Source organism: Biomphalaria glabrata, chromosome 7 (assembly GCF_947242115.1).
Source record: "Biomphalaria glabrata chromosome 7, xgBioGlab47.1, whole genome shotgun sequence".
NCBI lineage: Eukaryota > Metazoa > Mollusca > Gastropoda > Planorbidae > Biomphalaria > Biomphalaria glabrata.
In genome coordinates, this window is record NC_074717.1 from 4,261,121 (window position 1) to 4,286,835 (window position 25,715).

Here is a 25,715-nt window from a genome sequence, read left to right on the forward strand (position 1 = left end):
AAATTAGATTTTGATCTTTGATGTTAACAAGGCGGGTTGATCCAATAGTCCAGATTTAAATCTAGATTATTTCTAGAGCTAATAAATGTTATAATCAATAGCATCCCCCCCCCCCCCCCGGACCAAAACTCAATCAAGGCCAGACAAAATAATGATCATACTTTCATAGATCTAGATCTAGGTCTATATTTTTGGCAAAAATAAAATAAAAATCTAATAGTTAATCTAGATCATGAAGTAATAAATGTTACACAATTTTTAAATAAGCCGATACATCTAGGCCCGGCCTAGTTGGTATCTAAATTCAAAATATATAAAGAATTAATATAAACATCATATACTTCTAGATCTGTAGTCTATATCTATCGAAATGTTATGTCGCTGATAGTGGGCGTACTGCATTGCACACATTAGAGAGGCGAAATAAGGCTTATTTAGTCAAATGTCAATGTTATCAGATCCAGTGGTCAGGGTGCATAATTACGATTACATTCGATTTCTAGTAGAATGAAAGGAAGAAGTTGGAGATAGAGATCATCTACTGGATTTTTGAGTGTCTGTTTTGTACAAACAAGATCAATAAGCCAAGTAAGAAAGTTTATTTCATTAAATTAGTTAATTTAGTGGTAAACTAGTCTATATTCAAAATTATTATTAACATTATCATTACTAGGTCTAGATCTAATAGTAATACTAGAATTACCTCTTGAAATAACTTTCTAGATCTAAATCGTATCTTCAAATAGGGTTATGAATTTGTTATAATTAGCCTAGTCATGGTCTGTATATCATATATGTACATAACATAGATTATAACTTTCTGGCGTAAATATAAAATGTGGAAATTTATATAAAAGTTTATTAAAAGTCTCTGGAGACTGGAGAATAAATGTACTTTTCATTTGTTATATTTGTAATGTTTTGTTTTATGTCTAATGCGCAATTATTAGACACTTTTCCTTAATGATTGCGTAAACTAAAGATGTATAGATGATCTAAATCTTTACTTTTATTTTTTAGAATTTAGATCATAAAATTAGAATGCATCTAGAATGATTCTAGACTCAAGAAAAAAAATTTTTTTTTGTTAATTACCATAATTAGATTAAAAAATTTGTTGTTTTTATAGGGTTTTGATTCAAGGCCCATTTAATTTTTTAGGCTTCTGTTCAGCTGAAACTTTTGATTGCCCCTTAAAATTTTAAAATAGAGCCAGTAGAGGACCATGCAGTCCAAGTCATACATTACCTTAGCCCCTAATTATATTTTATACCATAGGTAACTACAACATTACTCATTCAATTCATGATGTTCCTGTTATTACAGCTTATGGACCAGGTCATCTCAATTGGATGGAAGCAACATCTGAGTGCCCAACTGCAGGTCTAAAGCTTTGAAGCACCATGTCTTTTTCTTCTGTGTTACCTGAAGATGAAGATTTTTTCAGAGTGCCTTCCTATGGGGATGACACTGGTGGCTTGCGGAGGAGAACCTACACCACCAGTGTAGTCAGGACGTCCATTTCCAGACTAGCTAAGCAGACTCCGCCTGTCGATGATACAGTCTTTGCTGTGAAAGATGATGAAAATTTTTCACTTTTTGCAAAGGTATACATTTGTAGAGTATTTATTTTATGTTGCTCATTGCATCTTATGTTATGAATTATAAGTTTGAAAAAAAGATAATTACATCTTATGCCTGGTGGGGGAGGACCTAAGTCTAAATAACTGTATGCTTGTATATTTATAAATTATCCTAGTTATTTATGTTAATTATACATTTAAACTCTACTAGGTCATTGGCTTTCTTGAATGATTAAGCCAAACTATTTCACACACTAATGTCGACAGAGAAAGGGTGTTTTAATGAATTTGTTCTGCGCTATGGAATTAGAAATGTGCCATTATCTTAATTGTATTTCTTTCTGAGTATTTTGTGAGGCTATGTTTTTGTATATGTTATGGTTTATTGTTTTATGCATTATTACTTCTAACTTTTAGTGATTTTTTTGCTCTGATGAAATTATCATTGTACTGTATGGTGCTACTTAAGTTAAATATGAGCTTTCATTTGTGAAAAATTCAAAAACCACAAGTACAGTTCTTTTGTGGGTCTATTCAAACTAGTCTTATGTTTAAGTTTGAATTATTGACAAGAAAAACTTTGTTCCATACCTTAAAAATTATATTGTTGATAATAATTGTCCCTATTTAAGCTTCTAAACACTGAGCTTCACTTAAATAATGAAAGCATGTCAGAATAATTACTGCATGTAATTTCCCAGTCTAAAACTTTGCTATAATTTCCCAGTCTAAAACTTTGCTATAATTGTTTTCCTCAAGCTCTGTTTAGACATTTTCATTTTGTGTTTTCTTTGAAGTAATTCCTTTTGCTTATTTCAATCTCAGGGCCGTGACTATGAACCAGCATACGTCACACATGAGTATACACAGCAAGAAAAGGATACGCTTAATGCTTATGAAAGCTGTGACTATTTACCTAGTCATAGTCACATATTTAAACACTGGATCAAGCGACAAATGATATCAGAGTAAGTGGCCTTTGCAAGTTCTTTAATTCATATGTATAGGTCCCTTCTTACTTTTCAAAAAAAGGTTAATATTTATATAATAATAATAATAATAATAATAATAATAATAATCTTTATTGCCCGTATGGAAATTTGTCTTACAATTTGTGCATTACACCAAACAAAAAACATTATAACCTAATGCAAGGATTAGACCATATACCATAATAATAAAATACATGGAAACTAATCTATTTTTGCGCTGGGTAAAATGACAGATGATAGCTGTCAGATTAACTAGACTTTTCAGATAACTACTTTTCAAATAAAATAATATCAAGGATAAAACAGTTCTCAACAATTATAAAATAAGTATTCCCCTTTCAGACCTTGAGATCTATGGGGCAAATGATGTAAAGGTCATTTGTTTCTGTGGCCAATGGCTAACAAGGGTGTCCTGTGGCCAGCACAATGACCAACAGCCTTTACCCTAACTAATGTAGATACTCATTTAGAGCTGGGTGGACTCAGAGGTACCCTGAGGATTCTGAAAGTAAAAATCTTAATCCTCACCAGGATTCGAACCTGGGCCATCCGGTTTGAAAGCCACTCAGTCATAGCGTCTCCTAAGAATTATAAAATACATGTAATAAAATGGATTAACATATCCTGAAACTCAAAAAGTTATCAGAAACAAGTTATCAGAACATATATTTTTAAATTTGATGCTATTGACAAATTGATAGCTTCTAGTACAAGAGTTGTTCTGTCTCATGCTTGGCAGATCATTAGGAAATTTTTCATTGAATAGGCTCCTATTATTAAAATAACTGCAATAAATTGTGTTTCCTTATAACTAATCTCTATCTTAGCAGTGCCATAGAAAATTATTTGTTGATCATTATTGTAAATGATAAGGATAATAAAATAATATATTCACCAATGTCATATAAAAAAAGGCTTGTTTTAGGTAATACTCTTCTTTTTCAAACTAATTCAAGGTTGATACATGAGAATATTTAAAACATTTTGACAATATTAAGCTGAGTAAGTATTGAAACTATCAGAAAAAATAAAACTAAATAGACGAGTCACCCCAAAAGATGCAAGCAATAATTATAAGTGAAGATGGCACTAGCTAAAGGGAGAATATTCTACTTATACTTTTTCAAATAGTGACATATAGTCCTTATTCTTTCTTTCTCACAAGACAAAGACAACTTTCTTTAAGGAATCATTTAGTTCCTTGTAGTTTCTGATTCACAAGGAAATAATTGAATTAAAATAAATTTTTATAATAATTTGTTTACAAACTTAATTTGAAAATTAAGTAGGGAATATATAGACATTGTTGTATATTATTATTTTAATATTAATTGCAAATTCCAAATAGGAATACTTTGAGCATACAGTACTCTATATAGCTGAAAATATTCTCTTTGTTGGCTTTTAAAGTGATACACTGGGCATCATCTCATATAAAGTTCACCTTCACCTCACCTATCCCTTAGTCTGTTGAACCTTTAGGGCACCATACAAGATCAGTTGATCATCTTTCTCCATTTTTCTGTCTTTTGCCTTGGATAGAATTGCATTCATTGAAAGGCCTTGTAGAGATGCACTTTAAGTAACTGCTAGTGAACAGACAATTATGACTTGACATAAATTCTAAAGGACACTGTAGTAGAGATAAACAGACAGTTGAGGCTATGCTTTCATAGGATTAACATCTTTTATTATAGTGACTGAGAGTAGACTGTTCCTGTTCTAGATTAAATGTTCTTATTCTACCTGTTGATTTACTTTATTGTAAGTGTCTTGATCTGTGTCTACTGAACTAAGTAGCAATATGATGTATACAGAAACACACAAGCAACCAATCTTATGATCAGTACAAACTCTACAGCCACAGATTAGACACCTTTACAGCCTTACCATTCTTTTATGCTGTCTTCTCATTGCTTTCTCAGTCTGGTTCTTCTTTTTCCTGGTACTGTTCCTTGGAGGAAGGTCTTTATGAGCCCTGAGGAAATTGTACAGTTCTGAGTTAAGAAAGTTAAATCTCTTATTAAAACAACTGTGTAATTTTAATTTGAGATTATAAATCTATTTCTCATTATATATATATATATATGATTCTATGCTTCTGTTTGTTCTTCTCAACAGCTTGGAAATAGATCGATGGATAATGATGGGTCTAATTGGGTTCAGCATCGGTGTTGTCTCATTTTTTTTGCACCAGCTAATTGAAAGAATTGACCACCTGAAGTGGAGGATTACAAAAGATTTATTAGACGTAAATCATTTCATTATTGTTTGCTTAAAAATTGTCATGTAATTGTAAAATTATTTTTTTTGTTAGTTAGTGCTTCTTTTTTAGTTTCTACTTTCACTCTTAATGATACTTTATGGCTGAGTTGTAAAGGACTTAACTGGCTTCAAAACTGAGTTTTAGTCCCAAGAGAAGTCTGGGATTTTGAACATCAGGATTTTTAGGACCCCCTGAGTCCACATAACTTTAATGGGGGGCACACATTGGGGAAGAAAAGGTGATTGATTGTTTGGCTGGCCAACATAACACCTGTAGCCTAGAACTATTGGCCAAATAAACAGATGAGTTTTACATCGTCTGCCCCCATAGGTCACAAAGTCTGAAAAGATTACATTACCTCTACTTTACTCTCAACTCACAGGACTATGTACTAGTTGCTTAAGAACAAAAAACTGGCATGTTAACATGCTGATTGAAAATGTTATGACATCAATATAAATTAAGCCATGCAGTCAGCCTCTCCCTGTTTACCACTCAAACTTTCAATGCATCTTAGCAGATAATTGCCAGATAACAAACTATATAAAATGGCATAGTGATTTATATTTAGGCGTATGCATAGTAAAAAAAAACTCAAATAGAAAAAAAAAATTAATATGTCTGTTTGAAAATGGTAAAAGCTATATTAAAAAAAAACTACTACTGTTCTATATGTCAAGCAGAAATCATCGTTGTGGCATCATTTCACAGAGCGATGGCAATATTTATTAGATAGCAATATTTATTCAATGGCAATATTTATTTGATGGCAATATTTATTTGACTTGTTTTAGCATGTTCAAAGAATAAGTTTACAACATTAATGTTTAGTAAAATGTTGAATAATTGTATGTATACATTTAAAACAAGTAGGCCTATATCTAAAAAAAATGCACAATGTTTACACAGACTATTACATTCATGTAATCAGTTTTATATTCCATAATGTAGTTAATGTGATTGCTCATTGACTTAATGCAACACTAAATGCAACAGATCAGAGGACATCTTTAAATTAGATGCTAAATCAGTTTACATTTTGATGTGGCCTTACCTTTAAATGCAAATCAAACTGACTGATAATGTTATGACACTCACATTCATCATGTCCTGATAAGGCTTATAGCGTTGAATTTTTATTGACTTTATTTATGAAAAAAAAAGTATTAAATTATTTAGATTTTTATAAGCTTAACTCTCCTTTATATTTGCTATGTTCTTATAGAAGGAACAACTTGTTGAAGGATGGGCGTATTGTTCCGGATACAGTATGCTGTTCTCTATTTTCTCAGCTTTTATTGTTGTGGTAAGGTTATTTGTTTGTCTGTTTGATTAGTACAAGTAAAAAAGAAAAGTTTATTTGTTTTGAAGTTCCATGTAGTGTATTGAAGACTAAATTAAATGTAATATTTCTTACATCCTGTTTGTATTTGATTTAAATAAAACTTAGATCAAGGTTCAGAAGACACTCTTTAGAGTATTCTGAATATGAGCTCTCTCTATTACTTTTGGAATGCCATCAATAAACGTCTTAAATATATACAATTCATTTTTTTTTTTTTTTTAGTCTTTGACAAAAATAAATCTTTGGCAAAAAAAAAAATTCACATTGAAACATTTTGAAGTCAATGTAGTTTTATAACTATTTATCTTCACCTGTACTTTTATCATTTGATTCATTGGGGGATCAAAAAAGATCTACTGACTTTCTCTCTCCATTCCTCAATGTCCTGTACCAGAATTAATCTAGTTCATTAACAGACCTGTCCATTCCTTAATCTTATCTTACCTTATATAATACAGATGTTACTTCAAAAAAGAAGATGATTGCATCATGCATCTAGTCATGCATATTAACCAATGACTTAAATTCTGCCAAGTCACTGGTTTTCCGGGCTGGCTCAGGCAACCCATTCCATGCTTTAATAGCATTAGGGAAGACATATTGTTGTTGTTAATGTTGTTTTCCGATCACTTCTTTTGTTTGTCTGCCTGTCCCAATTATTATTTTTTAATGTTAAGTTTACTTTGCTATAGTATTTGTTACAAAGGGAAAATATTGTCTCTCAAGACGTAAAATGCTACAAGCTGACAGGCAGTATTTTTAAATATATTGAAATATTTTAAGCTAATATTGATGCGAAAATGTGTTATTTGAAATGCCACTAGTCTAGTCTCTGGCTCAAGTACAATTAATCTTGTCATGCAGTTCAGTTAGTTATGCTAATAGTGATAGGCTGTTTCATTTTCCTTTGTGTCTGAACTCTTTGTGAAAGAAGTAAGAAACAAATTAACAGCATGAGAAGTATATAAAATAAGTGTGGGGGTGGTGCAGTAATTAGATAGTAAATAGTATAATTGTGATATTATTGAGACTTGTATTAGTTAGAACATTTTAGTGTGATTCATAATAAACAGTGAGACTCATTTAGTGACTTGTTATAATTAGTGAGAGAAAATATTTTTTATTATTATTAACTGTCTAAGAGTTGCTGCGAGCTGCTGATTTTTCCTCAGGGTTGACTCCCTAAACCTTTTCCATGTTTTGGTATAGCTGCAAAGCAGCAGATGTTTGAATTTAGAATTTTCCTTCTCAAATACCCTATGACAACCATTCCAACTCCTGGTCTTCATGTGTGGCTCAGATATGATAAATATCTAATTCATAATCAGAAAAACATCTTTTCATTTTGCATTAAACTCTTCCCCTATGTTTATTCAAGTACTATATTCAATTAACATAATTGTGCATTTTATAGTAATTTACTCTTTTCTAGATTTATAAGCCTTTTACATTTTATATCTTCAGTTTTGGCGGCCAAGCGCTGGGGGCTCAGGTATGCCTGAAGTGACAGGTTTTTTAAATGGAACTCGAGTGCGTGGAATCTTCAGTGTGAGAACCCTCATTGCCAAATTTTTATCTTGTGTCACTGCCATTGGATGTGGCATGCCCATTGGACCTGAAGGGCCAATGATTCACATGGGGTAAGCGATTGTACACCTGTTAACATTTTTTAGCAGAAGAATAAGTCTTTTATACGGAATCTAATTCAGAGGGTTTATGTTTATGGTCACATCAATAAATTAGAATCAATGTTGCATTTTGACTGGGTCTTTCTGTGGTGGAGGCTATCCAGGCTTGTACAAACTATTGTAGCCCATTTGGTTTCACTTTTGAATGGTTCAAGCCCGATTCACCCCCTGCTCTGTGAAGGAAGAAAAACTATCACATTTCACTGTTCCAGACTTGCTCAATTCTGATTTGACAGATGGGATAGCCATTTGCTATTAATTTGTACTGAAACATATGTTTTACACAATTTTCGCAAGGCTTTTTAAGATAGGATTTGCGCCTATCAAGCCCTCACTCAAGCATTTTGATGATGATGTTGCAAAGTTCCCTTTTCAGACCTTGCGATATATGGGGCAGATGATGTTAAGGTCATCTGTTTCTATAGCCAAGGGTTAACAAGGAAGGTGTCATCTGGCCAGCACAACGACCAACTGCCTTTACTTTCCCCAATTTAAGTCAGGTACCCATTAGAGTTTGGTGGACTCAGGGGCACCCTAAAAATCCTTAAATTCAAAATCCCAGTCTTTACTTTGATTTGAATCCAGGACCACAGATTCAGGAAGTTAAGCTCTTAACCACTCAGTCACCTAGTCTAGTTATGCTATCTTAATAAACATAAATTTATCCTCTTTTTTTCCAAAATGTTTTTAGACTTAAATCTTGGCCTTCCCTAATCTCCTTGTGTAAATCTGAAGTGTATTATCAATTCAATTTCTTGTGTGTGTGACCTAGGCTGCATTAATAAATATTTATGAAAATCAGACATATAACACTAAGTGGAAAACTAGAACTCTTTTAAAGAGGAACAATGTATCTAAATATAATTGATCAGTGGTTGTAATAGCTCTAACATGGCAATATAGTTGTAATGTAAACATGGATTCTTCATTGCAATGTCAATTTTCAGCATCATCAATCATGCTTTTCTTTTCAACCACTTCATCCTGTAAGTAATACTGACAATTTTATTTGTTCTCTATACGCTTCTTATTCTCAGAGCAATTATTGGAGCTGGCTTAAGTCAATTGTCTGGACACTTAAACAAGGTCAAACTGACATTCTTTGAGAGGTTTAGAAATCCAGAAGATAAGTAAGTCAATTCTTATTCTGTGGTCAATATTTTAAATATAAGTTTACTCATGTCTAAATTCAAGAATAGCTAATCATTCACTCTACAATGGATTGATCTATCATAAGTTTTTTTTCTCAAGAATAAAAATAGATCTACCAGAAATGTGTTTTTTCTTGCAAATATTAAGTATAAATATGCAATCTAGCTCTGGGGGCTCAGTTTTTACATCTCAATCATAATAATAGTTTGGCTTTAACAAATATATTTTAATATTGTGATTCAAACTTGTGTGATTCTTCTTGTTGGAAAAAATAACTTAAGTATTCAAAATTTCTTTTCTCTGATTTGTTTTGTCTGTTTTGAAGTCTAGTTGTATTATAATAATATCAAGAAGCCGCTTAAGTTTATCATCACTATTTAAAATTTATTCAGTAAAGAAAAACACAACTTTGATAGTTATCTTATCTTATCTTATAAAATACAGACATTACTTAAAAAAAACATGATTATGTCCTATATGTGTGTTCCTAGGTCAATCTAGTCATGCATGTTAGCCAATGACTTAAATTCTGCCAAGTCACTGGTTTTCCTGGCTGGCTCAGGCAACCCATTCCATGCTCTAATAGCACTAGGGAAGAATGAGTATTTGTACAAATTTGTCCTAGCATATGAAACGAGGAATGGTCTTCATTCTGTTTGATCATAAAGCTAGCATCTGACTTCTGATTGTCTTTTATCTCTTTTACTTTTGTTTATAATTCTAAGCTGATCTTAAATGTATTTCATTTTGTTGTATTTGTTTACCAGGCGCAACTTTATAACAGCTGGTGTTGCTGCCGGAGTCTCTGCAGCCTTTGGAGCTCCAGTTGGAGGACTTTTGTTTTGCATGGAGGAAGTGTCCACATTTTGGTCTAAGACTTTAGCCTGGCAGATTTTTTTCTGCTGTATCATCGCCACATCAACATCCGATATTTTCAACTCTGCCTTTGAAAGGTTTGAATTTATTGGGATGTTTGGGGAGTTCAGGACCAGCCGTTATATTCTTTTCAATGTAAGTACAAGATGCTGGTTTGAATTTACATGTATCAGACAGTATTAAGGCTTTTAGGACTTTGTATCAGACAGTATTAAGGCTTTTAGGACTTTCTTTTATTTTGATTAGAAGAATGTGGATGTTCCTTCACAAATGAAAATGATTACATCCCAGTCCAAATATGGAAGCAGGCAGTATCTAAACTTGGGATCATTGTGATAAAAGCTTAAGTTTTAATCCAATGACCTGGCAGCCATTAGGGCTGATATTATGTAAATTACATTTGCATAGATTCATATATATCAAAGGGGTGCAGTGATGAGTGGTTAAGCACTCAACTTCACAACCTGGGGTCCAGGGTTTGAATCACGGTGAAGACATGGATTTTGAATTTCAGGAATTTTAGGAATGCTCTGAATCCATCCAACTTTGATGTGTACCTTTTCCATTATTTGAGGATATAAAGCTGGTTGGTAGTTGTGCTGTCTACATGACATTATAATTATTATCTGTCATAGAAACAAATGACATTTTCATACATTCTTTATAGATTGCAATGTTTTAAAAGGGTATTTTACTTAAAGATTTGTTGAATTATAAACTGTATTTAGGCAATCAACATTTGTTAAGTAAAAGAAAATTTTCTAGAGTAGATTTCCCATTGCACCTTAATCCTCTCATCTTAAATAGGAACCTGATGTTCTTGGGAAGTGTAAAAGTGGTTGGTTATTATGCTGGTTACATGGCAACTTTGTTTACCAGACATTGCAGAAACTTTACCCCCCCCCCCTCCCGTTTGAATCTCTAGAGCTATAATGGAAACTGCACATTATACACAATCACAAGATTAAGAATAGGGCTCTTTAAACTTAAATCTTTTTGAGGTTTTGCCTTAACCAGAATTGGTTTATGGTTGACAAAACATCTCAGTAAATAGCAATATTAACGTTTGTATATATGTAGCTAGACCTGAATTTCATGTAAATAAAATAAATAAATTATAGCTCTTATATAGAGCTACTTTCATGCTTATAGCATGCTTAGAGCGCTATGGTCCAATCTCATTTGTGGACCAGTGGGGGTAAGGATGTATCTCAGAGAAAGTTTTCTGTAACTAATTAAATCATTTTTTAAAAATTAAGTACTGTTTATAAATTCTACACCTTAGTTTTGTCTAAAAATAAAAAAATAAAAAACCCATTGTGAATGCCATTCATCCTGTTGATATCTCTCTTATTAACTTCAATCCTCTATTTGTACAAAATATGGAATCAATTACAACAGCCAGGAAAACCAATGACTTGTCAGAGTTTAAGTGATTGATTAACATACATGACTAGATAGACCTAGGGACACACATATGATGTAATTATCTTCTTTTTTTGAATTAACATCTTTATTTGATAAGATAAGATAAGATAAGAATGGCAGACAGGAGACAGAAATACATATTGAACAATGAATCATGTAAAATAAAAGTAATTTAGTAACCACTTTTTCACTTTTATGCACATCTTTGTTGAAGTTACATCTCCATACTGATGAAGCATTGGTTCTGATGTTATTGACTAGTTTCCAAGTCTGTTGGTATTAGTCATGATATCATTAATAATTTAGCTTGTCATTTAGAAGTTGATGAAGAGTTAATATTTGTGTGATGTCATTATCAAATTTATAGATCAGTTGATATTAGTTATATCAGTGATGCCCAACTTATATCGAGCTGCGGGCCATTTTAATTTCTGACACTGGCGTCGTGGGCCACATAAAGGAAAGGTACAAAAATGAAATGTAATTGACCTGAAACAATTTGATTAGAAACGTGGATCTAGCACTTACATTCATTAATGGGATATTATTATCTTTCTATTCATGCATCAGAAAACGGCTTCATTTCTCTACTAAAAATATAAGCAACAGTGTAGCTTGCTTTACCAATGACTCATTTTCTTGTCTTTTTTTGGTAAATATTAACATTAATCTTCCAATCTCTAGACGTAGTTTAACAATCTTTTTATTCAAATGACGTCAAATTTGCTTTATAATTGCGCTTTTTAAAAAAAAAACAGCCACACTTTATTTACAACTCAAATATATTGGCTTATTATCATGCTGTGCCAAAAAGTAAAAGTCGCTAATTGCACATTAAAAGTCCAATCTCAAAAACGCATAAATGCTAGTCATAGTACCAAACAATTAATTGAAGGCCCTAACGTAGGTAAAAAGACATTATTCAGCCTTTTCTTTATGGAGGGGTAGCAGATTTTCTACACTTTGTGCTGACATTTCAGCGGGCCGGATAGAACCACATCGAGGGGCCGGATCTGGCCAGCGGGCTGTATTTTAGGCATCACTAAGTTATATCATTTACAGATTGATGAAGCTTGTCATTTACAAGTTGATGAAGCAGTGGATATCTGTGTGATGTTTATTTCCAGGTTGATGAAGCAGTTGATATCAATATTCTGATGTTTATTCCATCTGTAGTCATTGGTGCTATCGGCGGTGTCCTTGGATCCCTTTTCACAATTATTAATCTCAAGATTCATCGATATCGTAAACGCTTGCTGGCTTCCATAACAAGCACTTGGCTGGTTAGGATTATTCGTCTTTTGGAGCCTGCCCTAATCATGGTAAGAAAAAACATTATTAATATGCTATCTTTTTTTAATTCACCTAATTTCAAGCTAACTATTTGGTATCGATACTGACCATTGGGAAGACATAGCTCTAGACCGCACTAGATGGAAAGAGACGGTGACCAAGAAAGCTATGGACTGCGAGAAAACATGGGCCTCAGCTCTGGAAAAAAGCGTACCATGCAAAAAATGGCCAGCTCCTCTACCACCGAAGCGAATGCCACCTTAACCTGCAATATTTGTGGACTGGAGTGTCTCTCCAAAATAGAGCTCCACAGCCACATGAAAGATTGTTCGAGATGAACCATAGTAGCTCTATGACTGAAGGAGGCCAAACTATTTAGTATGAGTAAATTAATTTTTTCTACAGTAGAGTGTTTAGTTTTTTTTTATATAAAATAAAGTTCGCTGTTAATATATATTATTATTTTTTTGTTGAAGCTTATTATGAGTACATTCTCTGTGTTTCTACCAATGGCATTTTCCTGTGTTCCTTTTACATGCATGAAAGGGGAATCAGGCATTTTAAGGTGAGGTGTTGTTTTTTTTAAATTATGTTCAGGCTTGTTAGTAGAGTTCTAAATGAACAAATTCATTGAGTCAAAATTAAAAGTCTAATATTAAAAAGAAAAACACCAAAACAATAAAACTGACAGGAACATTGTTTCACTTTGAAAAGCATTTCAAAATTTGTTACATTGTTTCACTTTTGAGAAGTATTTCAAATTTTTATTTTGCAGTGAGTACTGTGTAAATGACACTCTGAACAAATATGATTCTCATTTTGTGGAGGAGAACATCTTTCACACCTGTGGCGTGGGGACGTATTACCTTGATAACACGACCTTTGTTTATAATGGAACCTACAACGAATGTAAGTTCTTATCTATCAACATTCACTGTTATATGATTATACATTATACTACATTTTTATTGTAGTAGGTATTATCTTTCATTGAAGTATTTTATTCCGTTGATTTTCACTAGTCACGTGTCACAGGGTAATATCCTCAATGGCCTTTTGTTGCTGGTAGGCTTGACAAAGCATAAGACCATGTCCTTTTGGTAGTTCTTTCAGTCCATAAAAAAAAATTATGAGATTGTTTACATTCCTGGCTTTTTTTCTTTTTATAAATGTGATGAAGACTTTGAATATGTTTAAGATTTATTCATATGTGCTTTTGTTCATTCTAAACTTAGCCATAGTTCTCATGAACATGTTAATAAAGTCTCCAACTGAAACCAAGTGATATCAATTGAAATGGTCATTGGTTGACTTGGATATCATGTTCCAGCAGTATGCCAAACCACCTTTACTATCCAGATCTAATGTAAGCGGTTCCATTTAGAGATACCCGAACTTAAGGATGCTATAAAATCTCAAATCCTTTTCTGATATTGAACTTGGAACTCACAGTTTAAAAAAATGAAGGACTTTGCCGCTCTGCTGCTACGCACTGCACACACATGCACACAATTTGTATATTTATTCCATGCATTTTTAAATATATTTTTTCAAAGTTGATTTCGTTGTTTAAAAGATTTCATCTGTCATTTCCACAATTTCTTTGAGGGTGCTCCAAACAACATATGTACCCCAAGGTTACTCATATACTTAGGTGAAAATAGCTTATCTAGTCATTCACTTAGAAAATTATAGCATTTATGTTAAGTTTTACTCTTATGGCTAGTTAAGACAATCAGAACTGCTGATTCAAAATTAAAATGTCAGTGGGGTCAGAGAGTTTATTTCAGTAATAATTTTTTACTCATGGTATTGACCAGGCTATGGTCTTCACCCCAACACCTTCACCCCACCACCTTCACCCCACCACCTTCACCTATCCTTTACTCTGATGAACCATTGGGGCACCACACATGAGCTGTCGACCATCTTTTTCTATTCCTCTCTGTCTTTTGCCTGGATAGAATCTCTTTCAATGACTGGCCCATCTATTCTTTTATGTTGTCTTCCCATCACTTTCTTTGCCACTTTCTTTTACCTGGTACTGTTCACTGAAGGAAGGTCTTTGCCAGATTTGGGGACCTTTTGTAATTAGTTTTTTATATTCTGGAGCAATATAAATGAAAGGAAGAAATTGTATAGTTTGAGTACTGTGCAATTTAGTATGGAGGCCGCAATTATGTAGGTACAAGTAGATACACCACTGATACATTCAATGTTGTCACTTGGTTTCATGTGTTTACATTATGACTAATACTTGCAATGTGGTCACTTGATTTCATGTGTTTACAGTACAACTGATACTTGCAATGTGGTTACTTGATTTCATGTGTTAACAGTACAACTGATACTTGTAATGTGGTTACTTGATTTCATACGTTAACAGTACGACTGATATTTGCAATGTGGTCACTTGATTTCATGTGTTTACAGTACAACTGATACTTGTAATGTGGTTACTTGATTTCATGTGTTAACAGTACAACTGATACTTGTAATGTGGTTACTTGATTTCATACGTTAACAGTACGACTGATATTTGCAATGTGGTCACTTGATTTCATGTGTTTACAGTATGACTAATACTTGCAATGTGGTCACTTGATTTCATGTGTTTACAGTACAACTGATACTTGCAATGTGGTTACTTGATTTCATGTGTTAACAGTACAACTGATACTTGTAATGTGGTTACTTGATTTCATGTGTTTACAGTACGACTGATACCTGCAATGTGGTCACTTGATTTCATATGTTTACAGTATCCCTCCTGATCTTCAGTTCTAAGGATGAGGCCATGAAAACTCTGTATCTCCGCAACTCCCACAGAATGTTCAACTACGGGCCATTGTTTGCGACTCTAGCCATCTACTTCATCATGGTTTGCTGGTCCGCTGGAACATCAGTGGCTGCTGGAATACTTGTACCAATGCTGTGAGTCTTTCCCTTTTCAAAGATTTAATTTGTATACTAAATCATATGCATTCTCTAAATCACAGATTCTTCAATCTCATAGTTTTTCTAAATCATACATTTATTTTTTTTCTAAATTGTTTTTTTTTTCTAACTTATTTTTTTTTTCAAAATTATATATTTGTTTCCCAATACATGCTGAAAACACACTAAAACAATGTAATTCAATTCACCACAGGATGATTGGTGCTCTCTATGGTCGAATACTTGGTCTGGTTCTAGTGGACATTTTTGGTGTCCACCTTGACGAAGACTACTTGAGTTGGATGGACCCTGGAGCTTTTGCTCTGATTGGCTCTGCCTCCTTTTTTGGTGGGGTGGCCAGATTGGCTCCAGCTATTACAGTTATAATGGCAAGTCTTATGGTTACCACCACCTAAGTAAAAAATAAATTACTTTATTCTATATAGTATCTGAACACTTTTATATAATCAAACCTTATTATTTTAATTTTACTTGGCTTCCTATCCATTAAAACAGTCAATAATGTTCTCATGAACTCTTCCTCCCTTGAAATTAAAGAAAATTTATTGAAAGTTTTAAAAAGGCTAAAGTTTTTGTTCCCTAGACATCAGCATTGTAATCATTGGACTGAAGAGGTTTCTATTGTTACTAAATTTAAAAAAAGAAGATAATTACTTCCTACGCATTTCTTGCATCAATCTAGACATGCATTCTAATCAATGACTTAAATTATGCTAAGTTGTTGGTTTTCCTGGCTGATTAAGGCAACCCATTCCATTCTCTAATGGCACTAAGGAAGAAGGACACTTATACAAATTAGATTTAGTGTATGTAATTAGAAATGTGCCTCTATCTTTGTGTCTTTCTGAGTTTTGTTAAAAGTTAACAAGAGTGTGGAGGGTAGTCTATAGTTTAAAATTTCTTCAGATAATGTTACTAGAGTCAAGAAGAACTAACTTACCATGGCCTAGATTCAAGCCCTGGACATTTATTATTACACTGGCCAGTGCTTTAGTCCAAGACATTTTTCTTTTTCAACTCACTAAATGTGAAAATGCTTGCTTCTAGATGGAGCTAACGAATGATCTCAAAGTGCTACTTCCTGTCATGACAGCTGTGATGGTGGCTAAGTGGGTCGGCAATCTGTTCACACATCCTTACTTCCACGCTCTTCTGGAGCTGAAGTGCATTCCTTTCCTAGACCAGCATCCTCATGTACAGATCGATGAAACCAAGTGAGTTGAATGCTGCATTCACATCTCTCTCATTTCTCAGTTTTTTTCTGCTATCCTTCTCCTAAGATGTACCAGTGACACTTGGGGTAATTGAGCTCATTGTATTTATATGCAGTTTTTTTTGTAAAATATATACAGATTTGATTACAGAGAAATTAGATAGAAATTTGATTTTTAATGTTATAGATTCAATCCATTAAAGACTCACAAAAGCCTGTTTTCAAGCTGGCCCCTTTAGTTCCTAACATATCTTTTGGTGGCAATAGACTAGTTGGTCATTCCCCTGATATAAAGAGAATTCAGTAAAATGATGTGCACAGATAAAAAATGTTAATTATTTTTTTTTTTTTTAGGAATGTCACTATTTAAGGTGGGGAAGAAAAATTAAATTGTGTTAGCATTGTTATTGACAGTTTGTTATTGACAGTCTGTTATTGACAGTTTGTTATTGACAGTTTGTTATTGAGTTTGTTATTGACAGTTTGTTATTGAGTTTGTTATTGACAGTTTGTTATTGACAGTTTGTTATTGACAGTTATTGAGTTTGTTATTGACAGTTTGTTATTGACAGTTTGTTATTCACAGTTTGTTATTGACAGTTTGTTATTGACAGTTTGTATCCAAGTGGTTAAGTGCTTGGCTTCCGAACCTGAGATCCTGGTTTCACATCTGTGTGAAGACTGTGATTTTGAATTTCAGGATTTTAGGGCACTCCTGAGATCACCCAACTCTAATGGGTACCTGACTCAAGTCAGGGAAAGTAAAGGTGGTCGGTCATTGTTCTGCCCACATGACACCCTGCTCGTTAACTGTTGGCTAAAGTAGCAGATGACCTTAACATCATCTGCCCTAGAGATCGCAAGGTCTGAAAGGGGAACTTTATTTTTTCTTTACTTTTGTCCAATAATTAACAAGGGTGTTGAGAGTAGTCTAAAGCTTAAAACTTCTTAATATAATTATTAGAGTCAAGAAGAACTCTCTATACCAAGGTCTAGATTCATTTTCATATGGATAATAAATATTATTTTTATCATTATTGGATTTAACTATTTTTATTATTTTTTGTTGTTTGTTTAAATAAATCCACAGTGTTAAACTTGACCTGTTCTCAGCAGAAGATATTATGGCATTTCCTGTTTTGTCATTTGACATTGTGGAGCATGTGCCTAAAATAGCCAAAGTTTTGCTGGATTACCAACACAATGGCTTCCCAGTGATCAGAAGGAACAAAGAAGGCAGGAGAGTCTGCTACGGCCTAGTAACTAGGTCAGACATTAATTCCTTTGATTTTATTTGCCAGTTTGTCTGTGTTTAGTTGGTGTTGGATTCTCAGAATATATAGGTATTTGAAATAAATACTTTAATAACTTATGGAAGGCTATCACACGTCCATAGAACAACATCTGCCCTGGGCACAGCCTCTTCACAAGTTCTAGACTTGGGCAGAACTCAGTTCTCTTCTTGCTAATGTAAAAATTCTTCCTAGTATTATTTGTAATATTTCTAACAGTGAGCACCTTCTGCACTAGCTTGGATGGCGGTGTGCATGGCAGGGTTATAACAATATACTTGTCTAACATGAATATCTTTGTATTCTTGCCTCTAGATCTGATTTGTTAGTTATTCTAAGCCATAAGAATGTAATGACTGATGGACCAGTAGAACCAATGGATGAAAACACAGTTGACTTGGTGTCCATTGGTTTTGATGAGGTAAATAAAAAGATTTTGTAAGCATATCTAATGTTATCCTATAAATTACAGTTCCTTCAAAACCAAAGATAATTACCTACGTACTCATATCCATGGGTAAATCTAGTCGTACATGTTAATTAGAGACTTGAACTCTGCTAAGTCTTTATCCCTCAGTGCTCTTAAAAAATATTTTTGGAATAGAGGGGAAATAAAGTCTATTATGAGGCATTATTTAAAATGTAAATCTCATTAGCTAGTAACTGATTGTTCCAATTTCTTTCTGACCTTCAGCTAAAATTCTTTGATTGTAACATTGGTTATTACTAATATTTTGTTTGGTGTAATGCACAAATTGTAAGACAAAGTTCCTTATGGATAATAAAGATTATTATTATTATTACATATATTAATAATATTTAATTCTAAAATGTTAAATAGTTTACAAATTAAAATAGCAGCACATTAAAGATATATAAATTTGTGTGACATTAAATTAAAGCTCAATCTGGATAAGAATGTAAAAGTAGTAAAGTCCCCTTTCAGACCTTGCGACAGGGGCAGATGGTGTAAAGGTCATCTGTTTCTGTTGCCCACAGTTAACAAGGGGGTCATGCTGCCAGCACAACAAACCAATTTGGATAAGAATGAACCTGAATATTGTTATACACAAATAAGTTCACATCTTACATTATCTGTCATAATCTTTTATTATTTCCTCTTATGTCTAGATGGTAAAAACCAAGAAAGACTCGGAAGAAATCACTGTCAAATTTTTGCTTCAGTTTGTGGCTGAAGACTCAGAATACAAAAACTATTATGTGGATCTGGTAAGGGACTTTTTTTTTTTTTCTTACACATTTAAATTAATTATTATTTTTTTTAAACATGAAATATTGATGAATAATCAAATCAATTCTTTGGACCCTGTTTTTTTAATCTTTGGATTACGTCCAGCTCATCGTCTGGATCATGTTTGATTGAGAGGATTATATATATATATCAAGTAAGCAACATTTTTAAAAAATTAAAAATGAATTCTTCAATCTTGTCTCAGAACACAGCAAGGGCTAGAGAACTGATATACTATTGAATTTCTCACATCAATTGTAAGATTGAAATAAGTTTGCTTGTGATGTCATGCAAATTAATTGTGTTGATGAAAGTATTGAAGGTTCCATTCAAGATTTATTTCATAGGTACTAGGTTTTGTAAAATAGTGTAAAAGGGACACAACCTAGAAGAACAAATAGTGGGTTTGTTGAATTATTGTTACTAATTTGACTTATCAACTATATTTTATATGTGATTCATTACTGTGATTAAAACTTGCATGCTTATTCATGTTGGATTTATCAATTAAGTTATTCAGAAATTATATTCTTAAATTTGTTCTGCGCTATCTTCATTTTGAAGTCAAGTTGTTTTATATGAAGACAAGAAATGTAATTAATTCAAACATAACAGGATAGACTTCACCTCATTGCAACCAATCACTGCCTGTCTGGGGTATCTCAGTTCTGGGGGAGTCTCTCCAACTGTCCCCACGTCTTGCCCGTCTGCTTGGCATCTGCTTCCAAATTGCAGTGCCATGTATTCCTGGAAACTATCAGAGCTCGTATACATGTTTCTTTTTACTTTGTCATAAATACTGGCTGTATATTGCTATTATCTAAATCATGCCTATTTTCTGGTTTAAGTTAGTTCACTGTTAGGTTCACTGTAATCTAGAACAGAGGTTCTCTAACTTTTTATACCCAGTGACCCCTTTAGTCAAAATTTGCCCCCCAGACCTCTAAGTAAAAAAGCTTTTAGTGAAGAAGTTATTTTTCATCTTTCTGAGGACCCCCCTTCGGTTGTCTGGTGGACCCCTGAGGGGTCCGCATACCACAGTTTGAAAAACACTGATCTAGTAACTAAAGTTTGTATTGAACTTGGCCTTCACAGACTCCCTACGTCAACCAATCAGCAATGACTATACAAACTAAGTTTTCACTACAGAGAGCCTACACCCTAATCAGTGCACTGGGACTCAGACATTTGATTGTGGTCAACCATAACAATGAGGTAATGTTTTACACTTCAACAATTTTTTTGATTCCCAAGTGATGAAAATGATTTCTTAAAAATTGTGTATATGGTTAAAGTTTTTCAAAATACTTTTTTTTTTTTTGGAGGGGGGGTGAAGAGAAGTAAACTTTTTGAGAGTTGAACTGGTCAACTCTTGAGAGTTGAACTGGTCAAGTCAAAACCCTTGTAGCCACTTTATTTTATGATTTGACTCTTTGGTCTCTTTCAGTCGTAAGACAACTATGACACATTGGTTAGAGTACATGATGAGAGTCTGGGTGGTTAGAGTACATGATGAGAGTCTGGGTGGTTAGAGTACATGATGAGAGTCTGGGCATTGGCTTTGGTCAGAAAGTTGCTGCCCACATAGCATTCCCCCCTCTCTTCACAACTGTTGTTTTCATAGGAACGGAAATATCTGATACAGTTTGGGGTCTACAGCATGGCAATGTCTGCCAGATTGTAGCATGGGGCTTAAGCTGCTTAAATCTTACCAGATCCTCATTTTTACTCATTGATAACGCCCAAAGCCTTTCCCTTGTTTGGGTTAAACTGCAAGGCAGTGGAGTTTTGATTCATAGTTTTTGGTTTTTCTTCTGTTTTTCTTTCTGTCTGAAAACCTTATTTACATCAGCTATAGCAAATTTGTAAAGTAGAAATTGTAATGTTTCACATATAAAAAGATCTTGATTTAATTTTAGACCAGTAGTTATGATCATAAAGAATCTGATCATTGCTTTTGCACTCATAATTCCAAACTAAAGTGAACTATAATATGATTGATAATGTCACAAATAACTTTTGAAATCCATGAACTAATAGGGCTGGTAGGGTTAATGTATTTTTTCACTCATCTATTATTTTTGGCAGGTAAGGCCAAATTCATTGTACTTTGGCTGAAAGTGAGGCCAGCACAATGACCAATCACCTTAACCTTTTCTTAAACATCTCACTGGCGCTGGCTTGAGCTAGGAACATCTTCAGTAATTCTCTGTCCTTCTTTTAATTTCTGGTCAACATCGAAGCTTTGACCACCATGTCATCATCAGAGTTGGTTTGGTGGGAGGGGGGGGGGGGGGGGGAGTTTTATCCAATTTTTAAATTTGAGAAAAAAAAAATTGTTAGCCTCTTAAACTTTTACTCACAATGAGAGTTGATTTGCTACTCAGCTACCTAGTCTTTTTGATTGTTCATAAAAATATTAACCCATTAGCTACAAGCTTGGTCGAGAGGCCAAGTTCCCTTGAACTTGGCTTGGCTTGGCAAGAAGGGGGCTCGAGGTTCGACACCCGACTCAGGCAGAGTTGTGTTTACTGAGCGCCTAAAGGCAGCACGGAAAACCAACTCCTAGATACCCCCTCTCCCCCACTGGTCCACAAATGAGATTGGACCAAAAGTGCTTTGAGCATGCTATAAGCATGAAAGTAGCGCTATATAAAAGCTATAATAATAATAATAATAAGACCCATTTCTCACCTAATACCAATCAATATTCGTAGGTGAGAGGTATGATCACGAGGAAGGACTTAATGGGACATCACATGGTGGAGGTCCTGTCACCAATACTGCAGCGGAAGCCTTACTTCAGGGGCGACTCGGAAACTGATATTTCTGAAGACAAATCTGGACAAAGATATAGACAAAGATCTCGGAACAGCAGCACGTTGGCTGGTAGTGGAGACAACTACACTGCAAGCCATTTTAATGCGTCTGCAACCAGAAGTAATACGAAAGCTACAGGACTGACAGGTAGTTTGAACACTAACAATGCAAGCCACCTTAATGGCACTGCTACTAGCCCTAATACAAAAGTCTCTTCTTTCGTCTCACAAAATACTTCTGTAGGGATTGAAATTGAGACTTTGGACAACCAAAGAAACAATTCTGAAACTAATCCTGAAGAAATTGGCCCCAAAGTCAGATTTCTGGATGTAAATTCTGGAAATATTCAGGAAGATGCTTCTCCTTTACAAATCATTGCTACAGAAAATAACAGTTTACAAGGGAGTCAACCCAACCTTACTTTCGTTAAATCAGAAAATGTGCTAGAGATTCTTCCCCCTGATGATTTTCATGATCCTGGGCTTAATTTCCATGGTCATGATTCTGCCGAGTTTCTTGAAATGGGGGACACCAAAGTACAGTGCACTGATTCCAATGCTTGATACAGGAGCCTAGTAGGAATGGGACTAACATATTCCATTGTACCTCCTTGAATTGCAAGTGATTATCTTTGCCTCTCAGCAGTTGTGGTAAGATTTGCAGTACTCGGGATAGTCTCGAAAGCCAGTTTTGAGTGGACAAGTTTCCAGAATCTTCCAACTTTTATTATTTTTTGAACAACGAGACAAGATGTTATAACTTCCTATTATGCCAATTAGTTTTTATTGTCATTCTTTTCTAGTCATTCATTTGAATATTTATGTCATTTTAAATATATTTTAAAACATTTTTCTTGGACAAAATATTTTCATATGATATATATTTATTGACACTTTTGTACAAAGACAAAACATTCCTCATATTTTTAGCATGCATCTTTATTTTTTACTAATAGGTTGTGACTTTATTTAACAATAAACCAGCAAAAATTTGTAACAAAGAAATATTTTTTAGTGTGTTTATATTGTATTTATACAATTTGCTTTAAAAAAAATGATCACATTAACTCCTTCTCATGTAATGTGGTTTACTTCTGTGTCATAATTGTTTTTAAAACAGAAAAATAAATAAAACTACATTTTTTTTTAAAAAGTCAACACGGGATGTTAAAGCTATTGTGTTACTAACAAATTTGGAAACAATAAAGCAACCCAAAAGCTATGTACCTGAGAGACCCAGACTAACTGACTGTATATACGAGACTATGTTTAATAGAATACTTTGTTCTACATTTTAGTGAGCATGTTGTTGTTTTTTTTTTCATGTGTAACAAATGGGACAAAAATATTATATTGGATTTGGCTTAGAATTGGGTACATTTTACAACCAATTGCTGTCTCTACTAAAACACAAAGAACTCTAAATATATATTCATTTTCATTATACATATAAATGAGACAATGTTTTTATATAATATATAGATCTAGTAATACATTTAAAAAGTGATGACAACTTTGTGCAGATGTCTTTTAAACATTTCAGACCAGCAGTGACATAAATTTAGTGAAATTGAACATGTTTTGATGAGGCTTTATCAGTTTTACTACTGGTATATTGTTCCCATGACAATATATAGTTTAGCTATTCAATGGTAACATTGAGTAGTTACTTTCCATAACTTACTAGCTCACTAGGGTAAGAGAGATGTTGATTACCTACCCTTTAGTCTTTCACTCTTATGCCTGTGTGTGTGTGTTGAAGAGAGACTCTATGTCACGTAACCAATAATGCTATAGACAGTGAAAAAATATGGGCCTCAGCCTTGAAAGAGAAGCGCGCATACGAAAAATGGCTGGCTCCTCTACCACCGAAGCGAAAGCCACCTTAACCTGCGATATATGTGGACGGGAGTGTCTCTCCAAAATAGGGCATATGAAAAAGTGTTCAAGAAGAACCATAGTCACTCTGAGTTTGAAGGGGGCCCAACAACATATCACATGAGATGACTATTTTGAAAACATTTAATGAAACTGTCCTCATCATAACCTAGCTCAAGAGGTGGGGGGGGGGGGGTGAGGTAGATGCTTGGCAGTAAGACAAGACTAAACATTTCGATGGGTTAGAAAGTATAACTCCTTCTCTCCTGTTGTAAATTTTTAAATGGTCTTGTCCATGAGATCCATCCCCCAATTGTGAAAGCTTTGAAACTTGTTTGTTTACTTTCTTCCATAAATGTTTATATTTGCTTAAGATTAATGTCCACTGTGGATTAATATGTGTTATTTATGCATCAGCCTCAATGGTCTTTATGTGGTATGGAAAAATGTTATAAAAAAATGGGAATGGTATATTTTTAGACCATCATATACAAAGTATCCAACATTTTCTGAGATTAAAAGTGACTTTTGAAACTCTGTTGTTGACCATTTTGTTTTACTCAATAACAAAAAAAGCTGATTATAAACTTCTTACTCAAATATTGTCTCCATGTTCTGTTAGCTTATATAGGGAAGTGGTCTGCACAAGATGTATAATACTACTGACTTTTATGTATAAAAGATGTTAATGTATATCTGTCCCATCTTTTAATGATTTTATTAAATCTACTGTTACCTGTTTAAATGTATGTATGTTTATTGGTAGAAATGAAAATGTTTACAGTATAATTATTTTGTACCTTGTGGCATGTATCGTGCAAAATGTAGCATAATAAATGTCATTTCACTTTAAGATCATGGCCAAGTTGTGTTGTATTTTGATCAGATGAGTGACAGATTAGTTAATTCAGAAAATGCAACATTAGATGTGCTTAGAAAATATAATATAGATATTTTGTATTTTTTAAAGTTGACAATATTCTTCTATCAAAACACATTTCAATAAAAACCTAAATAAAAAATTCAATGTTTAGATGATGACTTATATAGTAAAAATGAAATAGCTATGTATCTTCTATTTGTTTAATATAATTTTACCACTTTATCCACGATTCAAGATGACCTGTCTCTAGAAGAGGAGATAAAAAAAAAACATAGGGAAGGCTGCCTCGACCTTCCCTAAACTCAGGCCAAGAGTTTGAAAAACCAGAAGCTCACTAGTGACCAAAATGGAAGTCTACAAGGCATGCGTTACTGTATGGCAATGAATCATGAACCACCTATGCAAAGCAAGAGAGAAAACTAAACTCATTCCATTTGCGATGTCTCCAAAGGATATTGAAAATCACATGGAATAAAGAGTGTGCAATACTGAGATCCTTGGGTGACCAGATATTCCCAGCATTTTTACAGTTCTCAGACAACGCCGCCTGCTCTGGCTTGGACATGTTCATGGGATGGAGGACAATTGCATCCCAAAAGTCATTCTCTATGGACAACTCGCGACTGGCTCTGTTATATGGATGTAATAAAACAGGACCTCAAATCAATACTGACCATCGGGAAAACATAGCTCTAGATGGAGAGAGACAGTGACCAAGAAAGCTATGGACAGTGAAAAATCATGGGCCTCAGTTCTTGAAGAAAAACGTACAATGCGAAAAATGGCCAGCTCCTCTA

The 25,715-nt window shown here is 33.8% G+C and overlaps 1 protein-coding gene across 1 annotated transcript; it reads left to right on the plus strand.

Annotated features, from left to right (window-relative positions):
• Positions 1–424: 424 nt before the first annotated feature.
• On the plus strand, positions 425–25,023 carry LOC106077460 (chloride channel protein C-like). Its single transcript, XM_056036338.1, has 19 exons — positions 425–588; positions 1,327–1,607; positions 2,409–2,551; positions 4,697–4,826; positions 6,067–6,147; positions 7,651–7,826; positions 8,912–9,004; positions 9,794–10,037; positions 12,458–12,652; positions 13,100–13,188; positions 13,399–13,532; positions 15,386–15,557; positions 15,775–15,949; positions 16,629–16,795; positions 17,885–18,061; positions 18,402–18,507; positions 19,218–19,316; positions 20,434–20,553; positions 22,056–25,023. Exons 2-19 carry the CDS (start codon positions 1,404–1,406, stop codon positions 22,719–22,721), a joined length of 3,171 nt encoding a protein of 1,056 aa, XP_055892313.1. The 5' UTR covers positions 425–588; positions 1,327–1,403; the 3' UTR covers positions 22,722–25,023.
• The last annotated feature ends 692 nt before the right edge of the window (positions 25,024–25,715 follow it).